Consider the following 25109-nt stretch of genomic DNA (forward strand, 5'->3'; position numbering starts at 1 on the left):
ATTAAGAAATCTTAAGCAAATACACAAACCCAGAACACTTTATCTTCCATCCAAATATACTTTATGATCTAACAATCTATTGAGATAAAAAGATGTCACATTTATTGTCACACTACAGTGACTAGTCAGAAGCAGCATTAATGTGTGATAATGCAGCTTCCATTCATATCCAAGTGCTGTGGTATCAAAACAAGGTGATTCTTTCAAAAATTACTGCCTTCCCAATGATCGTTACATGAAAGATAAACCTTAACCTGTCAGATTATTACTTAATTTTTTATTGGAAACTGTCACTGAAATAGTCTGTTCAGATACCATTTAAGTGTTAGTAACTGCTGACAACTTTATGAAATTTTTAGGCACTGATTCTTACATGAACTCAATTATGTCACATGGTCCTATATAAACTCATTCCAACAGAATAACAAGACATCTATTGCTAAGAAATCAATAGGTATAAGATAACAGATCAGTAATTCCAATAAGGTATAGGAACACAATTATCTTTGAAATTCCTGTTAGTCTATTTAATACAGCAGAGTACAAGTACCTAAAAAAAACTTCCTAGGTCATGAGTATGCTTTCATGTTTCTTAATGTTTTAAAGAAATATTTTCTACTCATTCATATTTGAACTCGAAATTTTAAATTGAAAGAGATTCCACCTAACAAAGGTTTGCCCATATGACTTACAGAAGCTGGCCAAAAGTCTGTGTCATAGCACAGCACTGTAAGACACACCAAGATGATCCTGCATGAATCCATTCTGCCTGCAGGAAAACCAAGAAACTAAGTTTGTTCTCTAAAAACCTCTTTCTCCACTTTTTTTTTTCCTTTTAAATTTCTTTTTAAAAAATCACTTGTGTAACCTGGACTATTATCCATCTCCTATATAACCTCTTATAAACACAACAGATCACTTATGTTAAGTGCTATTAAACAGAAAAGTATGTGTACTTCAGTTCTGCATCTCAAGATGGTCAGCAACTGCATTTAAGTTAAATTAAAATGAACATGTCTCAAGATGAAAAGGTGTTTACTATGTTTTTTTTCTTTAAAAAAAAAAATCAAAATAGAGTTTTTGATAAATAAGATCCAAGATATGTTAAACTACTGGTAACCTACAGATTAAACAAAAGCATGGCAAGTACTTTTAATGGCTTTCTACCTGAGAGCACAAGTTTGTTGCCACCACTGCTGGTAATATCTCTTAAATTAGACTCTTCATATATGAGTGTGTTTACAGTATGGACCAAACTCCAATTTCTGAGGTGCCTTTCTGTCCCAAATATCTTTAAAAATCGTTTTTCACAGTTTCAACCAGAAAAAAGAAAAAAAAGAAAAAAAAAAAGAAAAAAAAAGAAAAAAAAAAAGAAAAAAAAAGAAAAAAAAAGAAAAAAAAAAGAAAAGAAAAAAAAAAAAAAGAAAAAAAAAAGAAAAAAAAAAGGATTTCATTTTCACAGCACAAAACCAGTCCCTTTTGATCTTTGTCAATTTATCTGTCCCATTCAGATCCTCCAAGCTGAGACACTGCGTTGTCCTGGGAGCAGGCAGGAACAGACAACAGGTAGTGCCACAAGCACTTGTATTAATTCCTTTTGATATGTATCTCACAGCTGACTGACCACAGAAACAGGCTGGATGACACTAGGTTTGCCTTCAGGTTTTCCAGCAGTTGGAGCTCTTCTCCCCTACCAGTCTACATGAAGGGATGTTAAATATCCTCCATGTCACCCTGAAAAACCCAACACACATCAATTCCAAACATCCTGGTCCAAGATCCATGAACCTTGTAGTCTCCTGAGTCTTGAGAGGAGAACAAAACTATGAGGAATATAAAAAAACATGGCCTAGGAAAGTATTTGACTCACTAATATCTCAGTTTCATCACAGACAGAAAAATAAACGTAGGCCTGGGGAGCAGGTTTGTCAACAAGGAAAGCACTGCAGAGCAAACACTCCAACCAAAGTATAAGGGAAAAGTATGGAAAAAACAAAGCTTTCACACTTGAAAAATATTACAGGTTTGGAAATTTGCCAATTTCTATTATTTGAAGCCCAGACAGTAGCAATGATGGACTTACCTGGAGGCTAACATAAGGGCAACTCCCATATATCCCTCCTTTCCCGTAGCCTACACCAGTAGTACAAATGCACAGTGAAGCAATGAATATTTTCATAGTGTACCCAAAAACTGGTGTATGTGATTTTGTCCACTATGGTAAAAATAAAATTTTATTACTTCAGTTTCGAAGAACAACATGTATCTTAGGACTCAGTTAAATCCAGATTGGGTTTTAAGGAAAAATTAACTTGACTGTGAAACAGGACTCAGTTAAATCCAGATTGGGTTTTAAGGAAAAATTAACTTGACTGTGAAACAAAAAATTAAAAAAAAAAAAAATCCATAGTGGCAAACCGCACATTTAAGATGTATTGATTTTTGCTGTTGGACTACTTACTGTCCACAAAAAAAAAAGTCACACACACATTATCTCCATTGAAGTTAAATTCTTTTATATCAAGATTAAGCCTCTGCCATCAGCTATAACAGCCAAACTACCACCCTTCTATAAATAGAGCTGCATAAAGTGAGGAACTGCTGTAACTGAATGACTACAAAAAGAGCTTTTTCTAAACTACTTTGAGTTAAAAGGTACTGTGGTACATAATGAATGCTACATAAGCAGAACAGACAGGATATTTCTACTGAACTGCAATTACAACAAATCAACACTTCCTGTGTATCACATGTTTCCAAACACCCTTTATCATGGCACATCTTCAACTTGCTTTACTTTTAGACAATGTACTTCATAATCAAACTCCCTTACTTCAACCAATTCCCCTAATTCTTGTCCACTCCATACCTTACAAAGAGTAAACTTACCTTGTTTACACTGCCTCTTGTCACCTGAACTTATCTTGCATTAATCTGCACCAAATTTTGCTTCTAGCTGACTAAGCGTGGATGATGCCACCAAAATAAGAAATTTACTATACATTCCACGGACAACTGGTGCTGCCTTACACATTACCCCACTAAAGAGCCACTTAGCCATAGTGCTATAATGCCCTAGTCCATAAATAGAAATATCTTCCCTGATCTAGAAGCACTCACAATGCCTATTATTCCAGCATGCGTTGTGACAGTCCCAGCCAGTGGACATCCCACCCGCTCACTTCCAGCAAATCTCTAACCACAAGTTGTGCAGAAACCAGCTCCACCTGAAGGTGCTGTGTGACAGAACCACAGTCACACTCATCTGCAGAGTCTGTGGGGTAAAAGTGCAAAGGTTAACTGCCTATCAGTCATACCTGTGGTTAATCTAAGGTCAGGATGTTACAGCTCAGAGTAAGGCATGCAGGAGATCAACAGAAAAACAAGTACTACCACCCTCCTTCAGATAAACTAGGTGATAAATCAGGTGATCTTTAAAGGTCCCTTCCAACTCATTCTATGATAAAAACATTAGTTTAGTATCTAACACTAACCCAAATTATTATACTGAATTATTTACATGCAGTTAATGAGCCAAAAAATTATGTAGAGTCCTCCTTAGTCTTTTGACTTATCATTTATAAACTCCTCACTGCCTGAACACTTTTTGCACATATATTTGTTACAACTATTGTGCATTTAGAATTAAATGCATTAGCTTCAGGATTTAATGCTGTAACTGCACCAAAGAGCTACATATCCAGAGGTGTATGGCCATACTGCAGCCAAACTCTCCTAAACTGCAGAAAGAGTATTACACAGTAAATTAAGATTGTGCAACTGTAGGGGGTGGGGAGGAAAATAATTTTCTATAATTTCAAATGAGTATGAGTAGAAAAAGGACTAGGTTTTTCATCCTTTATAATCTACAAGTCTCTGTGTACTTTCTATCTGTACAAAACATGTTCTCCTACCACTGCTAAACTGTATTATAGAAACTCAGACTGTGCCTTCTTCAGAATATAAGAACAGAGCTACATGTGAGATTTCAACATTATACGAAACAAGAGACTGAAAGTGGAGCAGATAGAAAAAATAAAAGGAAAACTAATTAAATAATAATTAAATAAGAGCAGTATAGGCATTTGAAACTGGCCCTCCCAGAGCAATTAATGAAATAAACAATATTATTGCTACAGGGAATGCTTGACATTAAGGTGTGGCAGAGCTCAGGGTACAGAGACTGTTGAAGCCAGGCATTGTTTTTAAGTCTCCACACTCAGCAACAAAGCAAAGCAGCAGGGCCATTCTCAGCTTCCTACAGAAACCAGCAACAGCCTTCAAGGGTGATACACTTATTATTTCCTGCCTTCTGGTATCTTAGTTTGAAATCACTGAAACCTTATGATAAGAGATAAACATGTAATCAAATTAATACACTTGTGCACCAACATGTATTTGGATTAACTACTCAAGATGAAACTCATGATCTACCACTACCTCATATTTTCATGTGTTTATTTTTTTCAAGTAGTGCATTGCATCTTTGACCAGAAGCTTTTGTCCTACACACAACTGCTGTTTGCTTACTTCCTCGACAAAGAGCAATACATGTTTTTGCATAAGTTTGTGTATTTCACAACAAAAGGCAATTTTAAAAACAGTATTCCCTTTTAGACATTAACTGATCAATAATCTCCAGTCTGGCTGAAAAATTACATGACTTATTGAGAAGCTTTGTAGTATTTATTTTTAAATCGACAGAGTGGTGTTATGTAATTACATGCAGCTGTCTTCTGTATTTCCTGAAGGTTAAGTAATGGAGTCACAGGAATTTCAGCTGGTCAGTTGTAAAACAGCATTAAGGTATTCAGCAAGATGTGAATTATCCTTCAAGTAAGAGAAGGATTAAATAACCATTTCTTTTAGTGTAAAATTACGCATGCAACAGACAGAAAGCCTTACTGCTGTGCAAACACCAGAATTCCCTAGTAAAGACAACCTAAGCAACAGTGACGAGATTTATTCCAAATCCCTGCAACAGAACATAAGCTACAAAGAAGGTACAGTAAATATATCTAAAATTCCAAACAATGAAAATGAATGTTCACGTGAAAGAGAAAGTGTTGTATACTTCAATACTACAATGGCATAATTCATTTATTTAATTAAAGAAATAATAAAAATGACTAACAGATGAAACTATACTGGAATACTGGCTTATTTAAATGTGCTTATGATACAAAAGCAGGAAATAAGCACATAAAATTTCACTGTAAAAAAAGAAAGCATAGAATGTTTATAATGTTCAATGCTGTTATTTTATATTGGACCAATTTTAGAACTGTGATTCTATTTAGAAAACTAAGACAAGAACTAGAAAATCAATTTTTAGTTGTTTTCTGTAGGGTTTAGATTTTTGTTTTCTACAACAGCCACTATCTACCATTTTGTGCTTAGAAAATTATTTGGTATAAAACAATGTGTACAGTGCTGCTGAAAGTCTGCACTGTATACTTAAATCATTGTGTCCAACATTTCACTTTTGTATCACCTCTCATTCCTATACAGTCCTTTCTTCCTCACACAGGGGCTTCAAATGGCATGTACTCATTAAAACCAGTTTTTTTTTAATCTCTTGCTGAATAAAACACAGGCATGAAGTTCCCAAATCTTTATTCATTGTAGAGAGACTAAAGCCAACTTTAACCAGTAGTACACCAACAGTGAATGCTGCTGCAATGCACAAAAGAGAATCTACAATATTCCATATAAACTATAAGATGTAAGTGTAACACGAACTTAACTTATATGTTGCAAGACAGGTGATGCCAGAGTTTCAAAACACAGTCCTCAGCACCAATGGGATACATAAATTATTTGGAAGATGCTGCATTCTACAATGTGAGCTCTTGCATTCTTGCTCTATAGGTGTGGCTTCTCAGTCACTTTCCACTCTCCTATAGGAAACATATATTTGTTTCTTCTTTATTGGGAAACAAACACACAAAGCAGCCAGCAGTTCTGTAGTTGGCTGTGTTAAATGCAGCACAAAACTTTTCTCTGGGTGTACAGGCAGGAGAGACTCTCACAGGACAGGGAACAGGAAGCATTTTTATAAGATCTTTGCACACCAAATTAGCAAAATAACCCAAGGTTCCTTTGACCTAGGCTGCAGAAGAAAAGCAAGAGTAGTAACTATGGCAACTCTGATTTACTGCTGCAGGTGGAAAAAAAGCAATCTGGCCACACCTGTAAATCCCACAAGACCATTTTTAATTGTTCAGTTTTCATTAAAATTTTAAATTAATAACTCAACTAACTCAAGAGAAGGATTTTTCGTGAAAGCTTCAGCAATAAAAACAGTTAAAGCTCCTCAGTTTGAAAAGATGGGGACAGAAAAGAACCTGACTTTTATTTATTTATTTATTCTCACTCAAAAATTCCACAAACTATTTATAGACAGCTCTGATATACTTGGCAGCAAGCAGTGGAAATTGGAAATCTAGCAGAGACATTGGCTCAGCTTCAACAAGATTCCTGAATTTAAGCATATAAGTAGTGCTATTCATGCCAAACCCTATACTTCTGTTCAGCCTGGTATAAAAAGTTACTTGACTGACCACTGCCTGCAAGTTGTACCTGTGTTCTCAGGCGTTAATCTAGCACAGGATTCTGGAAAAGCAAGGGAGTAGCAAAAATATAGTGATAAATCTTAACTACTTTGAAAAAATAATAAATTTTTAATAATACTGTAACTAGAGGAAAAAGAAGTAGACCAGGAAAAGTGTGGGAGGTGGGGAACACATGACAGGACACCAAGAGAGACTACTGCCTACCCATCCTTAAATGAACCATCTCCTTGCAAGGCTTATGTGCCTACTTATTATACATATTATATATGTGCCTGATTATACCCTATGTGAACCTAACAATTTGCCCTTATATTTGAAAACATTCCAATGTGGTATTGCTTACAAACTTAAAAAAACCCCAAAGTTTCTGGATACTTTAAACAGCTATGTTTAAATTAGTAAGACTTAATTATTTTTAACAAAGGACTATTCAGAGCCTTTGTACATGTTCAACTGCAGTAACTATTCTTTTTCTCTAAAATTCTATTTTGGATACTAAAAGGATTTCTCATTTGAGAAGTGCCAGACTAGGGTCTGCACAGTGTGGGGGCTGCACAGTGCTTATACAGTAGAGGGAAGAGGATTTCAGGTTGATTCATACTCTTCACATTTTTTATACTTCTATCTACTACAGTTTCTTTACATTGCTGTTGCAACAGAAAAAAATGGATTTGTTTTTGTTCCATGCAAGTTTAGACTGCTTTGCCATCTTAACTCCTTGTAACTACAGGAACAAATGCCAGTGGACCACAGTCTATATACAGCATTTATATTATATGAAAAAAAAAATCCCCAAATAAAACCCTAACATCTTCATTTAATCAAAATATTTCAGGCCTCTATCAAAAGCTAGATGGTAAAAGCAGGATCTCAGGTCATTTATGGTTAAGATACAATAGTGCTGGTTGTCCTGTTTTCTTCAAGCTATTTGATTCAATTCTGTCTTGAAAAAGTGCTAACAAAAGAAACAAAATCATCATTCATAAGCTAATAACTGCAGCCACCATAAATCTATTATGAGCTTGCAAAAAATGAAAATATCTGCTATCTGTGAATCCCTACCAGGAACCCTCAATGCATCCAAGCTTTAGTTCCAAATGACAGCATGACTCAGACTTACAACTGATTTTTTTTTTTCCAAAAGACTTAAGCAGTGTAGGACTACTCGATATTGAAGGTGGGGGAGAATCATGAGCATTACTGAAATTAAGGAAAGCACTGCTCCACTGCTGGACCTTTATTATGGAACCTACATCTCATGTGACTAACAACTCAAAACAGAAGACAAAAAGAAAACACTAGGCATGATAGAAGATAAAAGAAAATCACCACCTAGGATGCATAAAGAGAATGGTTTCAAAATCCAGAAAGCTCATTGGATTAATAAAATAAAATTACCAAATCTACTTATTTAAGCAGAAATCAAGGAGGAAATTTCATACTTCTGGCCAGAGGAAAAGCAGAGGATTGACAAATTTAGCTATAATTTTCGTATTTTCTACATTCTCTCAAACGCTAGCCTAAGCAAACCAAGGAACACTGCAGTCAAGAGTATATACCTCTTGAGTTTCAACTCTACCTTCACGAAGGTAACAGCAATAAATTAGAATTAACTGCAAAGCATCCCAGTTGTATTCACTGAAATGACATAGCTGAATTGAATGCAAGCTATTTGCTGGAAAGAGTGGTGAAGCTGCAGTGTATTTACAGGCACATTTTGCACATACATCAAATACAAAAATCATAAAAGCACAGCATGTGTATTGCACCTAAGAAAAATACCTTCATTTGAAAGATAAAACTGTTTTTTCTTCCCTTCGTGCTACTTATTACTAGAAATAAAACTTTGATTTTGACAACCTTTTATACCCTTTAATGTGTTTTGTTTTTTCTGATAGAATTAGAGAGCACTGCAGAGTTCCAAAGAAAGCTTGTTTTCTTAAATTTACAAGAAAGTTCACCAAATCATAGACCTTGCAAATACTTGTGCAGAACTGTTTATGGAGAAAGGGGGTTGGGAGTTTTCAGACCCCAAATAGAGTGAAACTGAACTTACACAAAATATCACACAGTCTGCCCAGCTACCTTCCAGTAACACAGGACAGAGACTGTCCCTTAATAAGACTTCACTGAAGTGCAGAAATACCCTTGCACAGCTTAACTCAGCACACCATTAGTCATATGGACTGTAAAAGCAGCCAAAAGAGAGAAGAGCTCCTAACACAAAGCACTTCTTGCCTGTGCCTTCAACATCCATAAAACAATGCTTTTTTGTTAATCTCATGAAAACATCCACCAGCAAAATTAGTTTCATTATTTATTATGAATAATTTGATACACTCTGCTTAGAGCAGAGAGAAGTGGAGATGTCACTGAGTTGAGAGAACCACAAAATGCAGATGCTTCCAGTCTCACAATTAAAAAGACATTAATCCCCACAGCTCTTTCTCTACTGTAACCTGTCAGCTTCAAAATTTCAATCACTATGATAGCAAAGACCATTAATATGTGACACTGATTTTCTAGACTTGCCTAAACTACCCTGTTTAGTAAATATCCTTAGGACTTAAGAAGAATAACAGATGAACTTGCTATAACTTGACAGTCATAATTTACTGCATTCCTCAAAGTACACCATGAACAGTTTCTATTAAAAAAAGATAGAAATTAAGAGAAGACAGATTACCTGCAAGATACGACATTGATTTTACCCAGATTAATATCTTCTTTAATTCAGAATCAGCTCTTAAAATAGCCAAGGCACGCTCCTGGTACAAACGTGTGCACACATACTTGCATGAGCACCCATGTTAAGAGCTCTGTGCATGAGTCTTGCTATTTTTACATTCTCTTTTGTTTCAAACTTCTTTCATCAAACCAAACAAATGGAAACTAACTGGAAATATGCAGTAAAACTTACAATTCAGTAAAACTTATTTTCTCTCCAGTGTTTTATGCATGATCTCCATACACCGAGAAAACAGCTACTGCATTCATTCAAGTAATTAATTACAGAATAGGAAACTCTAAAATATCCATGGGGATCCCTCAAAAGTCTAGAAGTAGTCTATATGTATTGTATAAATGTATTGTATAATTCTAAAAAAAAAAAAAAAAAAAAAAAAAAAAAAAAAAAAAATTGGATGTAAGTTTCTAAGACTCAAACTGGTATTTCATTCCCTCTCTTTGGAAGACAAATCTTCTCTGTCCCTTCCCTTCCATGTTTCCTGCTATTAATCCCATGATTCTTGTCCTGCAAGAACAATGCTGGTGCTGCATTTCGCACATTAGCATGAATACACCTGTGTAAGAGTTTAACACCTGTTATTTCAAACACTATGCTTTGTCAAAATTAAATTTGCAAAAACTTTAGTCTTCTTTATTTGGTTTATGATACATACAAAACACAGTAACATACTACTGCATTTTTTTCATAACGGTACCAATATGCTTTTATCATGATTGTAGGTTTATTGTGTCAGGAACTGTGCAAAAAAACCACAAAAAACAATTCTTGTTCCACAGAGCTCACTGCTTTATGAAAACTGTGTATGTTACATTTGTGTTAGGTAAGGAAAATGACAATAAAAAAGCACAATATAGAATACAATTCGAAATCTCAGTCCACCAAATGCCAAAACATAATCAAATGTCAGTGCTTTATAGGCACAAGAGAGTTTGAGGAAAGCAAACATGATGGCTTTGTTTCCCACAGACAGACCTGCCAACGCGGTGAGAAGCACAAAAAAAAAGAAAAAAAAAGGAGTTAAATTATCTCTAAAATTATATAAATTAAAAGTAATGTTAATAAATTATAAAGCTCTGAGTACTAAAAAAGACACTGCAGATCAACAGGATCTGCAAAAGTGAAACAGAACTCTGTGTTCTATCCTGTGCTAATTACTCCTCATTGTGCCTCACCTTCTATCTCCCCCAAATCACTCAGAACAAAGTTGAAAATACTGAACACCAAAAGGTAAAGGTTTGTCCCTTTTCCAAAGTGGAAACTTTATGAAGCACTGGGGAAAGTCTGAGTTAAATTATTTGTGTTGGAGGTAGCTATAGAGACAGCTTAGGTGTAAACAGCTGTAAATCAGCAAGTGGAATATAAAGACAATTAACACTGCTACCTTTATATGCGATGAAAAGAAGTGCACGTCTGACAGCTGGAACACCTCTTGTCACATTGCATAGTACAGCAGGGTACTGGAGCCTCTTGTGATGGCAATTCCCAGTAGTTAGACAAGAAACATATCTTCTGCTCCCAGGAACTGAAGACAATAGTGTTGGATAGTACTATGACGCCACAATTGCATAAAGAAGCAAAGCTAAGTAAGCTTTCTGTAAAGCTAAATAAGCATTTGACTTGAAAGTTTAGGGAGCTGCAATTCAGCAGAGTACAGCACACTTTCGAGACAGCCATAGTGTGTATATAACATTAGTCAAGAGAAAGTTTAACTCAAAACACTTAAGTATATAATTTCCCTGCTGTCAAACTACAAACTTGAGACACACAAATTACCACTGGAAAATTATGCATGTGTTAAAGTAGACACACAGCTAATTTACTACATGGATTCTGGTTTTGGCTCTTTGCAAGACAAGTATTTTTTACAAAGTTAAAAGACCACAATGATTTGTGTATAGTGCAGTGTACAAAAAAGGTTGCTTGTATGACTCTATTCTCAATAAAGCCAGTAAGAAAAAGTCTCATTGTAAGGGTTACAAAATTCCAAGGTTTTTTACATTACAGTAGCTCTAAGCATGCAAGAGAAGTCCAGCATTCCTCAGCTTTATCTCACTCTTTCTCATAACATGGGATTTTAACTAATCTTGCTTTTTTCCTCAGACACACACAGATGTTCCCACCATGACCCTCTGCCAGCCACAGATCTGTGCCCCGAAGTGCAGCATAATCAGCATTTCAATTGGAGCACTTAGCAAGAAATTGGAAACGTCTAGAAAATTCATGATATATGTTTTGTTTATTTCAATAAACCCAACTCTGACTCTTTGTGCTCTGAAACCTTGGTGTTTTAGATGAGAGTTCACAGCCCTTCAAAAGAGCAAATATATTTTTAACAAGTTACTTAGCTGAAAGACACATTTACAGGTGTTACTTGACTCATTCACCTCCACCTAATTTTACCATCTTATTGAAACCGTCTATGAAGATGAATGACAAAGAAATAAGTTGCTTCCTTTCACCAAAATAGCCAGGCTCAGTGCTGAACCATCCCCAACTAGCTTCAACACAGCTGGCATGAGGCTGCTGAATTCCAGAAGCCCTGTTCTCAGACTTAACTACGTGAAGGTCCCACTTACAGAACAAGGAAAGGGGGTTCACACAGGCACGTGCTCCCCAGCACCTCCAGTTCCTGGAATATTCATGAAAATACAGAGAGCCATACACTGTGGTATGCTAAAAAACCTTAGCAAAGCATGAGCTTCCCCAGGGAGGGAAAAGCAGCTAGCCATGGATGAACGTGTATACACTAAGTCTTGGACAATTCCTATGACAAAAATACAAATATCAACAGGGGATTAAACACAATGAGAGGAAAGAATATCTTGGAGAGGAGAAAGGTATTTCCAAAATCTTTAACACCATTTACCCTAATATTCATAATTACGTTTTAGTCTGCTATCCCTTCACCTACGACACCTTATCACCAGAGTTTTGCCTTCACACAAGCTCTACTCACCTATTCCTGTCTTGACCAAAAAACATCTCACTACATGATTATACGACTCATTTACTTTCTTCCTGAAAACAGTTTTAACAATTTTTTTTCTCCACTCCTGCTTCAAAAAAAAATTAAATAAGTGGGATACTATACAAAAACATTTTCATTTTTCCTCTGAGGAAACCCCTACCAACAATCATTCAGATATATACAAGATGACTGAACATCAAGTTACATAATCACTGCCCACCCCCTTTATCCCTCCCATTCACAACTTGATAAACCAAAACCCTGTTTAGTTTGCATATATTAACACCAACCTGAGCCTAGTTTCCCATGGAACATGCAGCTTTACAACAGTTGTATCCATTCCCCAAAACTTCCAGATACTTTGGACTACTACCACATTTGGCAGAGTAGTCCCAAAAATCCAGTTAATAGGAATAATATAAAAAAATTGCACATTTTTACTTGTGTCCAACATAAAGGTTTCACTGTAAACTTTCTTCATACTAAGAGATTCCACAGAATACAATAATCAGTGAGAAAAAAAAATGTTCTGTCTGCTTTTAGTGAAACAGGTTTGAAGGAGTTCTTTAAGTGGCAGAAGCAGATCAGCACCAAACCTTTTAAAACAGTCTGTATCCATTTACTTAAAGACAATAGCCAAAATAGACAATGGACTGTGTTTCTCAAGAGCAGGAGAAGACTGGCTTTTTGGGAATGAAAGAAATTAGCTGGTAGTTGTATTCATGAAAACAGACAAGGACAGGAGCTGGAGATTTAAGTAAAGTCAGACAGACACACTGTTCTAAGAGCAGCCCACTTCCAGTTCCCCTACAAAAGCTCAGCAACTGCATCTTTCCCAAAAGGATGCAGTTTTCATGTAAATCCTTCCTTTAGGATCACTCTTCAGCATTCACCTTCTTTCTGAGGGAAAGTCTAGTCAGCCTACACTAAGACCTGAGACTTTCTCCAAAGATCAGATCAGTAAGTCACATTCTTGTAAGACCACTTTTTTCCACATGGTCTCCCCATTACACACTCACTCACAAAACCAGCGCAGGATTAGAAACGTGGAGGAACAAGCTCTATTTGTGCACAACCACAGAGCACCTATTTATTTTCCAAGGTTTTTGCTTTTGTGTTTTGATTTGGTTTTTTGTTTTGGTATAAGCCTATTGTTAAGAAGGTCAGTACCAGCAAGACACAATCTGATAGACAAATGCTCTTTTTAAGAAATGCTACGTATGAAATAAAAGCCAAAAGAAACTTAAACAGCAGCTTTATGTTGGGACACTTAGGTTCAAAGTGTGTATGAATGAAACAAAATTATGTTTTGAAGTAAAAGATGAAGAATGTTTTGGAAATACAGCTATGTGAAAAAAATTCCTTGCCAGTTACCATATTTGACAGGCAGCTGTATTCTTTTGGATGTAGCTTCTTTTCAATTTGCATGAAAATCATTGTTACACTTGTGCATTGATAAAAGCAGATTACATCCCTTACAATTCCTCACTGGCAACTCTGCCTAATGAATAATAATAAGCCACAGTTTAAGGGCATTGGTTTCCTTGTGTGCTGGCTATGCATTCCTGTTGGCCTTTGTTCTCTCAAAGCAAACCAAACTATAGGTTTCTAATGTGGATCACCTGCAACAGTGATAAATGTCCTACAATACTGTTGGATGGGCAAAACTTTCAAATGCCGCTTTTTGTAAAGATAATTTTGAATTAATAAACACACCACTGAAAGTTTCTAAGGTCTGAAGTCAGTTTCATTGTTCATAATTATCAAACTACAAGTAATAATTTTAGTACATTTTTATAAGCAGTTCATTTTTATTTGACTTTTAGCTTATTGATGCCAGTAGTAAAATTTAAACTGATCACAACAATGCACAGCAAAGTCCAGGCTGAGTGACAGTAAAATGCCACATCTTCCCCTTGACTATATATATACATATTCAAAGCAACCACAGGACTTACTAGTACTTTCACAAAATCATATGCAAGTTGGAAAGCCCAAGATTTACTTTGATTTTGTCAACTTCCGCTGACACAGAATCCTGGATGAAATAAATGACTAACTTGACTAAGGAAACGTTGAAAAGTTTAAGTAGCTATGGTTTTCATTTTTAAGGATAAAAGAGGAAAATGGTGAATTAGGCTTCAATGCACTAATTTGGCTATGAAATAAAGGGTAAAAAATTACATATACAGGCAGACATTCCACTCTATTAAAAGCCAACCTGCTAACAAAATTCAGCACTTGCTCCTACACCCTTTTTAAAGGTAGGCACCAAATTTTAAAATAGCAAAAAACGGAACATAGCATGGTGACAAGTATGAGACCAATGTCAGACATAATTCCGACATGTTAGAATTTCTATTTATCTGCTTTTATATAATGGTACATCTCACTCATTTAAGTACATCCCTCCTGTTTAACAGCAGATTTCCACATCCAGATAAAAAAGTAGACAAAGCAATGGAACCCCATAAACTATAAAACCCAAACTCTGATTACACACCAAAGTAAATTATCTTCAGCCACTTCAAAACCACATCAAAGTATACAGTATTTTGGTGCAGGCATGAAGGAGTTGCTCAAGTATATAATGCCTTACAGTCATAGCAATAATTTACAAGCTATATTCAATAATTCACATTTAAAGCTAGTTCAGACATCTTTCCCATGAGAGTAGCTTACCTCCTTCAAAAAAACAAACAAACCAACCCCGATGTGATTATTTTACTCATAAAACACACAGACATGTTGAGAAACTGTTAATGCTTTTTTCAAATTAGGTGTTTTGAGCACTTTACTGGCTCCCAAATGTGCAGTATGGTCAGCAAGCAGGATCTCAAATTAAAAGTTTAAATTCAGCTTAATCTTGGATCAATAATTTCTGAAAGCTATTGCATTTTATGCTGAATTCCTTCATGTCCAATGCTTTAAATGGCTATATCCAGAGTTTAGATCCACTTTAAAAAAACCCACAAACTGAAGACAGTTTCAGAAAACTAGTGAAAAAAGATTCAGACTTACACACATCTTTCTGACCTCTGTGTTTTCAATAACGTTTTAAGACAGATGAAACTCATCATGATTTCATGATACTCATTCTAAAAAAATCACTATCGAGCACTACTAGAACTTTCTGTGAGGAGCGCAGAGCTGTGACCTTAACTTTTCACTCTGGGCAAATCTGACTTACAAGGAAGTTATCTACAGGAGATGTCATAGGACAGTTTGAAGCACTTCTAATCTGCAGTTAGAACACAGGATCTCTTATTCCAGCAAAACTCCTCATGGACCTCAAAGGAAAAACACATAAGCCATGTGGTTCCAACAGATAGTGGAGAAAGCAGACTGTGCTCTTCACTGAGGCAAGAGAATAAAGGCACAGCCCTTCTCCCAAACCTTATTCATCTACAGTGTAAAGCTGAATAGCCTTTACAGGCATCACTGTCCCAGACTTCCCACAAGAGATGAAGAAAACCAGAAAATTATTATTGTGAACTTAACAAGTGTAACACTATCACTCATCTTTAGCATACTGGATTACCATTTACATGAGAACTATGCACAGATACCTGGAAACCAGGGATTGGAGTGGGACAAGCTAGAAAACACCTCAGCAATGGGCACTGGAACAGAACTAGCTGGATCATCAGCAGAGAGGTCAATAGTAACTGAACACTAGAAACACACAGCCCCCAGACACATCCAGCAGTAAAGCTGCTAAAGTAGGCACAATTGCCAAATGCCAGTGTCAGCCAGAAAGAGGAACACTCATCAAGGTCACAAGGATGTTTCAAACATTTACGAAAGCCATGCGCTGAGTTACAAAATGCTAAAAAATCTGCTTGTTCATCGACTTACTTTCTAAAGTACAGGTAAAATTCAAGAATCTAATGTAACCTCATCCTTCCTGACAGCGAGCTCTCAAGCAACTGAACTTATCCTGCACTCAAACCCCTCTTCTCACTTGCTGGTAACTCATAAGAGTAACCTCCTAGATTGCTCCTAGACTGATTAGATGCTCACTAAGCCACCATAACACCCTTTAAAATAGGCTGGTTCTCTTCCTCCCTTCAACTTGCACAGCCTCTTAAAACAATAGCTGCTCCCCTAGTCAGGTTGGCTTCCTCTTCCACAATGAAGAACTGTTCTGCCACCTCTAGCTGTGAACATGCTTCCCAAGACATCCCAATCTTTCCCTCCCTTGACATCCCAACTCTTCAGGCCTCACGAATCTCTCTAACCACAGAAACTAGCTGAACTTTAACCATGGAACTGGTTACTCTTCCAGTGCCTTTAGATATGAGACATGAGCGATGGGAAGTGCTCTGACAAGTGCAGCCATTTCTACTGAACAGACAGCTACCCAAATCCACCCCAGTCAGTACTTCAGATGCATGTTGCTGTGATCACGAGACAGGTGACTAAGGATACTATCATTCATCTTCCTAACTCACCATTAGGCATCTCTTTCAGAATATTTACTCATGTTTGCATCATGAAAAAGAGAAATGTTCTGTCTCCATACACAGAAAAAAAATCAACTGTGAGAAAAAATGAAATAAGGACTCTTCCAAGTCCAGTTACAAATACTTCCATATGGTTTAGATACACATTTTGAGTTAAACACTGTGCACTCTCTCTAAGCACTTCTTTAGAAGTGAGCAAAAGGAAAAATGTAATTGCTTAATAGTAGGGAGAGCAGATTGAAGTAAATACAACAATATCATGAATAAAACAGCACATTAACTAGGACTCCAGAATCATTCTCTTTGGAAATTACTCTGTCGAGCTCCAAGTGCAGGAAAAATGGAGGGGAGAGTTAAAGCCTCCACTCAAAGCTATGTGATAAGAGAAATACATATATATGGATGTTTACCACATGTTACCTATTCATTATCTGCCTCAGTCCCAGTTACTCCAATACTACTAATTGAAGCTTTTACTTCCTTTTACTTGAGACACTCAAAACAGTTACACAGTTTCATAGAAGGAAAACACCCTATGAGGGTATAATAATTCACTGGGTTCTAACATAATTTGTAAAGTTAAAAAAAAAGATGTTAATCCAAGTCTTACAAAAAAAAAGATGTTAATCCAAGTCTTACAAAAAATGACATACAGCTAAAATCTAGAAGCCAGAGAACATCAGTGTTAGTGCATACCTTTCCTCTATGAGATACATCAACAAGGCTTCCTGTTCTAAAGTGCTCAGTCACTGAGTGCTTCAGTCACTGAATGTTCTTTCTTAAGGAGTAGCTCCTTAAATGAGTAAAACCACTAAGTTTTTGAGACACAATTGACTAGAAGAAACTTAGTACTAGTATTACTGTTTAAACTAAACTAGGGAAAAAAAAAAATCCTATTTTTCCATAAAAGAACTGCTATCACAGTCTGAACTTTCAGCAGGACTTACTTGTCTCCCAGTTGATTGATACAAAGCTGAAGTAAAAAAACCAAGTTATAGGAGTGTATAGCAGAGTGATTTTTTACCCAACAAACACAAGCAACTGTTATAGATGTGCACCACAAGCCAAAATATGCTTATGATGTTTGTTAGAGGATCTACTGTTTTCTGGCTTCAATTGACTTCAGAACTCTGCTCTGGATCCGGAGTCAGTCCAGGGGGCTTCCAGCTAGTGTAGGAAACATCAAACATCTCAGGGGTTAAAGGAAAGGCACTCAGGAGTTACAGACACGGAATGGGATGGCTGAAAAAATGCAGTTCACATGCTAATACTTAGTTCAAGTACAGGGAAGTTCCACTTACAGGGAAACACAATAGGTAACATTTGTTGCTTTGCTGAAAGTTTATAGTTCACTGTACAAGTTCGGATTTCTTGCAAATCAAGCAGATACCTAAGAAAGTACTGACAAGTCACAAGATGCTTAAATGAAAAGAGATATTATCTTATGACAACTCAAGCTACTAAACCAAATGTTTGTGTGACTTCTTCCCACCACCACCTCCAAAATATGCTTTAAGTGTTTTGTTTGTTGCCTTTTTTTTTTTTCTTTTTGAGGGAGGAAAGGGCTCTTATTCATGCTTAATAACTTACTTTCAATCCAGTAACAAATAAGCCAGGGGAAAAAAGGTTCTTTTTTTTTTTGTTTTCTGACTACTTCCAGAAAATTGTTCCTTGTCAAACAGATGATAAAATTATACAGGATTTCACTCATTACCTAAAATTCAGAGTTAAACAGAACTGCAAGAAAAAAAATCTAGCAGATAGCTAATAAATATGCTTGACTTGGTTAAAAAAAAAAAAAATCATCAACACATAAGCTTCGTAGCAAACAGCTACACTACAACCAAATTTAAAACAGAGTATGGTATCATACAGGTTGCTATAAATGCTATTAGCATTAAGCTATAAGATATAAGCATTTATTTCTATTGAGGGGATAAACACAGGATAGTATCAACTATTTCATAGTATTAACTGCATTGGTACCCAGTGTTTTCTTACAATCAGGTAAAGTAAGTAAGCTGAATCTTGCTGACCCACAGACACTTCAGTAATAACCACTAATGCAAATGTTACAGACAGCAATTCTGAAATGCATACAACTTAATAAAAAAATAATCAAAGGCTTTTGACAAATCACCCTCTTTCAAGTAATGCCTTCCTAGATATCTCAGCTGTTTCAGTATCTGACATCATCATTAACTATCTGGGACCACAGAAATGGAACACTAAACCTAAAAAAATATAGAGACATCTAGGAAAGCAAAACCACACTACTTACACAGTACAAACAGTACTCATGAATTTTTAAAAATACTCTAAGGCAAATAGTGAATTATACCTAACAAGTATGAAAATAAACTCTACAGCTTGAGAAACTGAAGTGTATGCTAAAAGATAAAATAATGTTTGGAGGGATGTATCTACCATGCCAAGGTATCTATTAATGAACCACAAGACTGATCATAATTGCAAGTTTTGGCCAGGACAAATCAAATATATTTAAGGCTCCGTTGAAAATAATGCCCATAGTTTATATCTACTTGATTCTAAAACAGTAGTCACAAAAGGAAAGAGTCCTTATAACACCAGCCTAGCAGAGCTCTTCCTCTCCTAGGAATGACAGAACATCCAACAAAGCCATGCTAATTATATGCTTTGCTGTGATGACAGGAATGGAGTCAGGTGGCTTCTGTCCTCATGTTGTCAAGTAGGGTAGTGCATAATAACAATCACACCAACTACCCTAACTAAAAATGTTTAAGGTCATTTTGCTACAAAGTTGTCTAGAATGTTCATTCTAGCCAAACGAACATTTATATTTTCATTGTAATCTCAAGCAACTTTTGTACCACTTCTCTCCTCAGATGAACACTTCTTTAAATATTGTCCAAGGGACCTCATACTTTGATTACAGGCAACTGGCTGATGAACAGCCAGTTAAATATAATTGTACTTGCACAATTTGATATATAATTGAATTGTTAGACAATACGAATACCTATGTCATTAAAATTAGTACTGTTCACTTCAAGGACTAAAGAACCATTCTAATAAATGAAAAACAACAGTTTTGCCAATAATATGATTAACATCTTAGCAAAATATATCTGCTCAATATATCACAACACTATCACTAAAAAGTGACATTGTTTAAGGTACAATAATTTATTAAGCCAAGCCATTCCTCTAGGGCAGTCTGTTCTGGCTTTATAGTTCAGCTTCTTTACAAAATTAAATAAACTGGCTGGCAGACTTGATTCACTAACATGAGTCAAGCTATTTTTTCAAATAAGGTGACAGAACCTGACGAATTATTTATTCCTCTTCATACCATCATTAGCAGACTAACACATAAAATTTGGGTCCTGATTGGTGAACTTTCATGAAACTTTAATGTGCCTCACCTTAAAGCCAAATGAACATTTATATTTTCATTGCAATTTCAAGCAACTTTTGTACCACTGGGACTTCGAATGGTTCTAACCCAAAATAAAGTGTTTTAAAGCTCACGTTAGCACAGTATGTAATTTTTTAATGAGCCAGAATAATGTCAATAGCATTCAAAAGTCTCAGGAGGAACATAAAACATTATTTAAAATACAATTTCTGGGAATAATAATTTTTCTGCCCTCCATTAATGTTTCTTAGTAGTTGGTGCTTCAAGTACTCACTAAAGCCAAACCCATCCTAGAGACCAGGGGAATTAAGACTGATCTCTACCTGTCCCCACTTCCACCGTGGAACTCTTTTAGTCTTGCTGTCCTACTATTGTAAATATTTTCCTTTAAACTCATTACATCTGCCTAAAGCCACGAGCAGGGAAATTTAACTACTGTTAGTAACTGCACTAACTACTACCTACTGTACAGAACACAAAAGGTTTCCTGGAGTCTTCTACTCAATGAGACAGAAATTCAAATCAGTATATCAGATGACAAGTATAGTTAAGACCATAAAATATTTGACTTTCTAGAAATCTGAAAAAAGCCAAGTACCCATGCTTCCAGACCCCTTTCCAAAGAAAATGCATGTCCCAGCTTTTGTACTGTGCCACCTTGGAGACTTTTCATAATTCAACCTCTCCTCTGTGACACTAATCCCTCCCACACTGGTCCTGAAAATTCTGCAGTAGGATATAAAACATCATCCTGCAAAGGGTTAAATAAAAAGGTCAAAACAGTAACATTAGTTATTTTCCCTAATTAGTTATTATTTTTTAGTTAAATTCAGTTCTCTAATCCAAGCTGATGTTTTAACAAGAAAAAAATATTAATTTGACTTTCAGCCAATCATCAAACTTTAATTCAGAAACACTGCCCTTAAGACTGTGATCAATTTCCCAAATTACACTTTTCCCCTAAAGAATCAAATCTGTGATACATATGGTTCTGTTTTGAACTCAGATAACATTTAGGACCTTTGAGATATGCAGAAATCGCTGCAAATTCGCCCAGTGAAAGCCATGCCCAGATTATAGACACATACAATCATTTCTTGGATATAAAACTCTCAAGCCAACAGGAAGACCAGACATATTAAATAACAAACACCACTGCCCACCAGCCTACCAAGCTATAATTCTCCTTAAGTCGGTGCTATTCCAATATTTCACTCATCAGCATTCCTCCTTCTCAAATTTTTGTAATTATAGTTATCATCAGAAGGAAGGTTTGAAAAATTCACTAACAACAAAGAAACATTCTCTGGAGAGCTCAATGCCTACATATCGACCTTGGTGAATTTAGTATTTTAATTACTAGAAAATTCTGGTTAGTATAGCTGTAAAACTGCTACAATGGAAGGCAACCAAAGTGATACACTATTGCTTTTCCAAGTATGTATTTACCTTGAGTATCACCTACTGTATTCAAAGCTTTAGCATGCAATAACAATCATACCCACAAGGCTCTGCTCAGGATCAAGAACACAGTCCAGAGCTCTGCTGTCAGCTGTGCCTTGCTCAAATTCATGCAGAGATTAAATTAGTTTAGTTTGGAAGAGCTAAAAGCAGTTATACAGAAAGGTAAAATGTTTTAATAGTCCCAACTCCCATTTCCTTCTCCCAAATGAAACAGGAGAAACCAAAATGACAGCTGGAGATAGAAATATGCTACACAGCAAATGCTTGCTTTCATTTTGGATGCTCTAACCTGGGGAGCGGAAAGTTTCTTTCCTTTGAGCAGTGGAAATGGTCAGAACTTCAGACATTTATAACAGAAACTGTTAGGAGAAACTAATGCCTCCTGAAGATGAACCAGCACATCGATCAAAATTGGAAGCAGCTTTTCTTTCCCGACAGTAGCGATAACAGATGGTGATATGTTTCTTAGCAAGGAAAAAGAAACGTATGGAGCTTTCATTCTTGGTTGAACTTTGGAACGCCTTGATTAAAGGTCTATGGAAAACTATTCAGCAAGAATTTTATTTGGTTGGGGTTTTTTTCCTCTAAAGATTACACTTGTGGTTTAAATTTTTCTAGTGAAGATGTGGGAAATACTAAGTTACAGCATCACAATCCAAATCTATCTACTGAGGTCAGGCTTATGACACATATCACACTTTAGATTTTAACCATTTACTTCAATTCTGTGGTGAGTATAAGAAAAGAAATACATTGTTTGCTAAAAACTTTCACAGAGAATTGAAATTTCTCAAGTACATGAAGTACACAAATGTAAGAACAGCTTAATATATCCTGATTTGGTATTTCCCTACCACTTCCTGCTCTAGCATTAGCTAGCTCCTTTGCAAGTGTGGCTTCACTGTAGCTTTTGACATACTCAATTTTTAAAAGTCTACACAGATATCAGAACTCTTCTCCTTGACGCTGTGTATATTTAGAAGTTTGGTCAGTACCTCACTCTGCTGATGCAAGTAGGTCCCCTCAAAAATTAAACACACCAGCCCAACTATTCAGTTACAGGCACTGGCATAACTACAGTTCTGTTTGAAGAAGCCTACTCTACTACTCATGTAATATGAAATGGGCAAAGAAAGCTCTCTTCACAAACGAACATAAAGTATCTTGATGCTGCTGGCTCAAGTTAATTTCCCTGAACAGTAAAAGATACTCCAGTTTAATATGTTCAATCATATTTTTAAAGCAGAGAGAGGCTCCTTACTTCACAAACTGCTAAACCAGGGCCCTGTTGCTGTTCTGCTCTGTGCCAACGACTGCCTCTCATGTCAGGGGCCTGCAGACACAACCCACGCTCGAGTTCGTAAAACAAACAACTCTGTGAGAAAACACGCGACAGTTCTATCAAGCATCTGCGTTTTGATCTACCATGTCCTACCGGGCCACTTACCCACTGTAAAGAACAATTTAAGTACATTCCGTAACACATTTAGACAAGTATTTTTCGTTAGCAGTTCTGATTAATAATGGGTCAATAACCATAAATCAAATGCCATTCGGGAATGAACTGAAAGCAGGCTGAGCAGAAGCAAAGGTCCCTGGAAGGGCTTCAAGGCCTGTGCTGATGTGTCACCAACCCATCACACAGCGCCAGCCCCCCCCGGGCCCCGCGGCCCCCTGAGGGGCTCCTCCTGCCCTCAGGCACCAGGCGGCCGCCGTCCCAGCCCGGCCGGACGTAGAACATCTCCCAAACATCCCCCCCATCACCCACAGACAGCGATTATTCGTGACTCAGAGGATTTGGGGCTGGTTTGTTTGCGTGGCCCCACGCCAACTCCGGAGTTCCCAGCAACGTACATCTGCGAGAGAGAAAACCGAGAGCAGCTGGGCCAAATCCCAGCCTCAGTTTTAAGGACTTCCCTGAGGAGATTTCCGCCCACTTCTACAGATACGGAAAAAAAAACCCAACTCTGGAGCGAGACCTGAAGCAGCCGAGCTCCAGAGGGAAGGACGGGGTTGGGGGCGGGGAAAGAGAAGTAAGGGCACACCAGCGGGGCCGCCGCAGGGAAGGCAGCAGCGGTGGTCCCGGGAGACGGCAGGGCACGGAGCAGCCCGAGGGTCCCTGCTGCCGGCCCGGGCCACCGCTCCGCCGGAGGCCGGCGGGGAGAAAGGCCGCTTTGTTCCCCCTCCCCCGCGGCCAGCGAAACAGAGGCGGACGAGTGGCGTCACTCCTCCGGTACCTACCGCAGCAGGAGACGACGAGGAGCAGGAGCTGCGCTGACCTCCATGCCGGGGAGCCCTCCGTGCTCCCCCAAGGGGCCATAACACCAGCCCGCAGGGAGGCGACGAGGAGCCGGACCTGCCACCGCCGCACCCCCGACACGGAGCCGGAGCTGCCGACGCCGCAAGAGGAGCTCCTCTCGCCTTGCCCAGCGGAGCTGCCGCCTCGGGGAACGCTAGCGGCCCACACACCCGCGCCTCATCCACCCGCCCGCGGAGCCATGAGCCGCTGCCGGCCTCGGCCTCCTTCCCTTCGCGCCGCGCCGCTTCCCCCCGGCTGAGCTCCGCTGCGGCTGCGCACTGGCGGCTCGAGCGCATGGAGTCGCTCCTGGCAGCCGGGGGCCGGGCGGGCGAGCGGGGCGGAGCAGAGGCCCCCAGACGGCGGGGGAGGGCCCAGGCCGCCACGCTCCGCCGCGGCACCGCCCCGCCGCCTCACTCTCCTCAGTCGTCGCCGCCAGGTTTCGTCCCGCCCTTGGTAGCGCTCTGCCCGCCCAGTCCGGAGCCGCCGCCACCTCCCCCGGCAGCCGTGGTTTGGTCCCGTGTGGCTGAGCTCCGTGGGCCTGGGTGTTGCTCAGCCGAGGAGGTGTCCTCCGAGGAGAAAGGTTCAAGGGAGGCGACGGGTGGAATCTTCCTGTCCCTACGGCGGCAGAGTTGCCTCCGTTCCTGCTTTACAGGCAGGAAAATAAATTAAAAAAAAAAAAAAAAAAGGGGGAGGGGATTTGGGTGCCCTGGCTGTCTGCTCTGAAGAAGACTGAAATCAAACACATTTATAAAGCACAAAGAGACCCCGGAGGCCGCTGTGTTTTTGACCTCCAAATCCACATTTCACCAATGAGATGGAAACGCTGCCTTGTGAGCAAAGGCATAGCTGCTGTAGGATGTGTAGCATCCAAACTTAGAGACCCCCCTTATGATGCTTTCTGTGCAGTTACTTTTGCCTGTCCTTCACCCTTCAATGCACCAGTTTCTTATTGCACAGTTATCTATTGCTCTCAGTTGTTTAACCGAGTGTCAAAACCAAGTGGGATGGTGCAATTTCATTTAGTTTAATAATCCTCAATGGATTAGACCCTATGAGGGATGTGACTTAACCTGTCAGGAGCCATGAGTATACATACAAAATTCATACTTTGAGGAAGAAGAAAACATATCTTTCATTTATAGGTTTAGACAAGTAAGTAAAGCATTCACAACGTCTTAGTCAACAATC

At 38.1% G+C, this 25109-nt stretch overlaps 1 protein-coding gene across 2 annotated transcripts in view; it reads right to left on the reverse strand.

Annotated features, from left to right (window-relative positions):
• The window catches only part of LRP12 (LDL receptor related protein 12), a 46641-nt gene extending 22401 nt beyond the window's left edge, over positions 1-24240 (reverse strand). The window contains exon 1 of one of the 2 annotated variants that reach the window (XM_030444389.1): positions 23864-24240. In XM_030444389.1, the coding sequence (XP_030300249.1) occupies positions 23864-23942 (79 nt within the window). In that variant the 5' untranslated portion in view covers positions 23943-24240. The remainder of the gene's footprint in view (positions 1-23863) is intronic. The other variant, XM_030444390.1, reaches the window with a different exon arrangement.
• Positions 24241-25109: the final 869 nt, after the last annotated feature.

This window comes from Calypte anna, chromosome 2 (genome assembly GCF_003957555.1).
Source record: "Calypte anna isolate BGI_N300 chromosome 2, bCalAnn1_v1.p, whole genome shotgun sequence".
In the NCBI taxonomy this organism is placed as follows: Eukaryota; Metazoa; Chordata; class Aves; order Apodiformes; family Trochilidae; genus Calypte; species Calypte anna.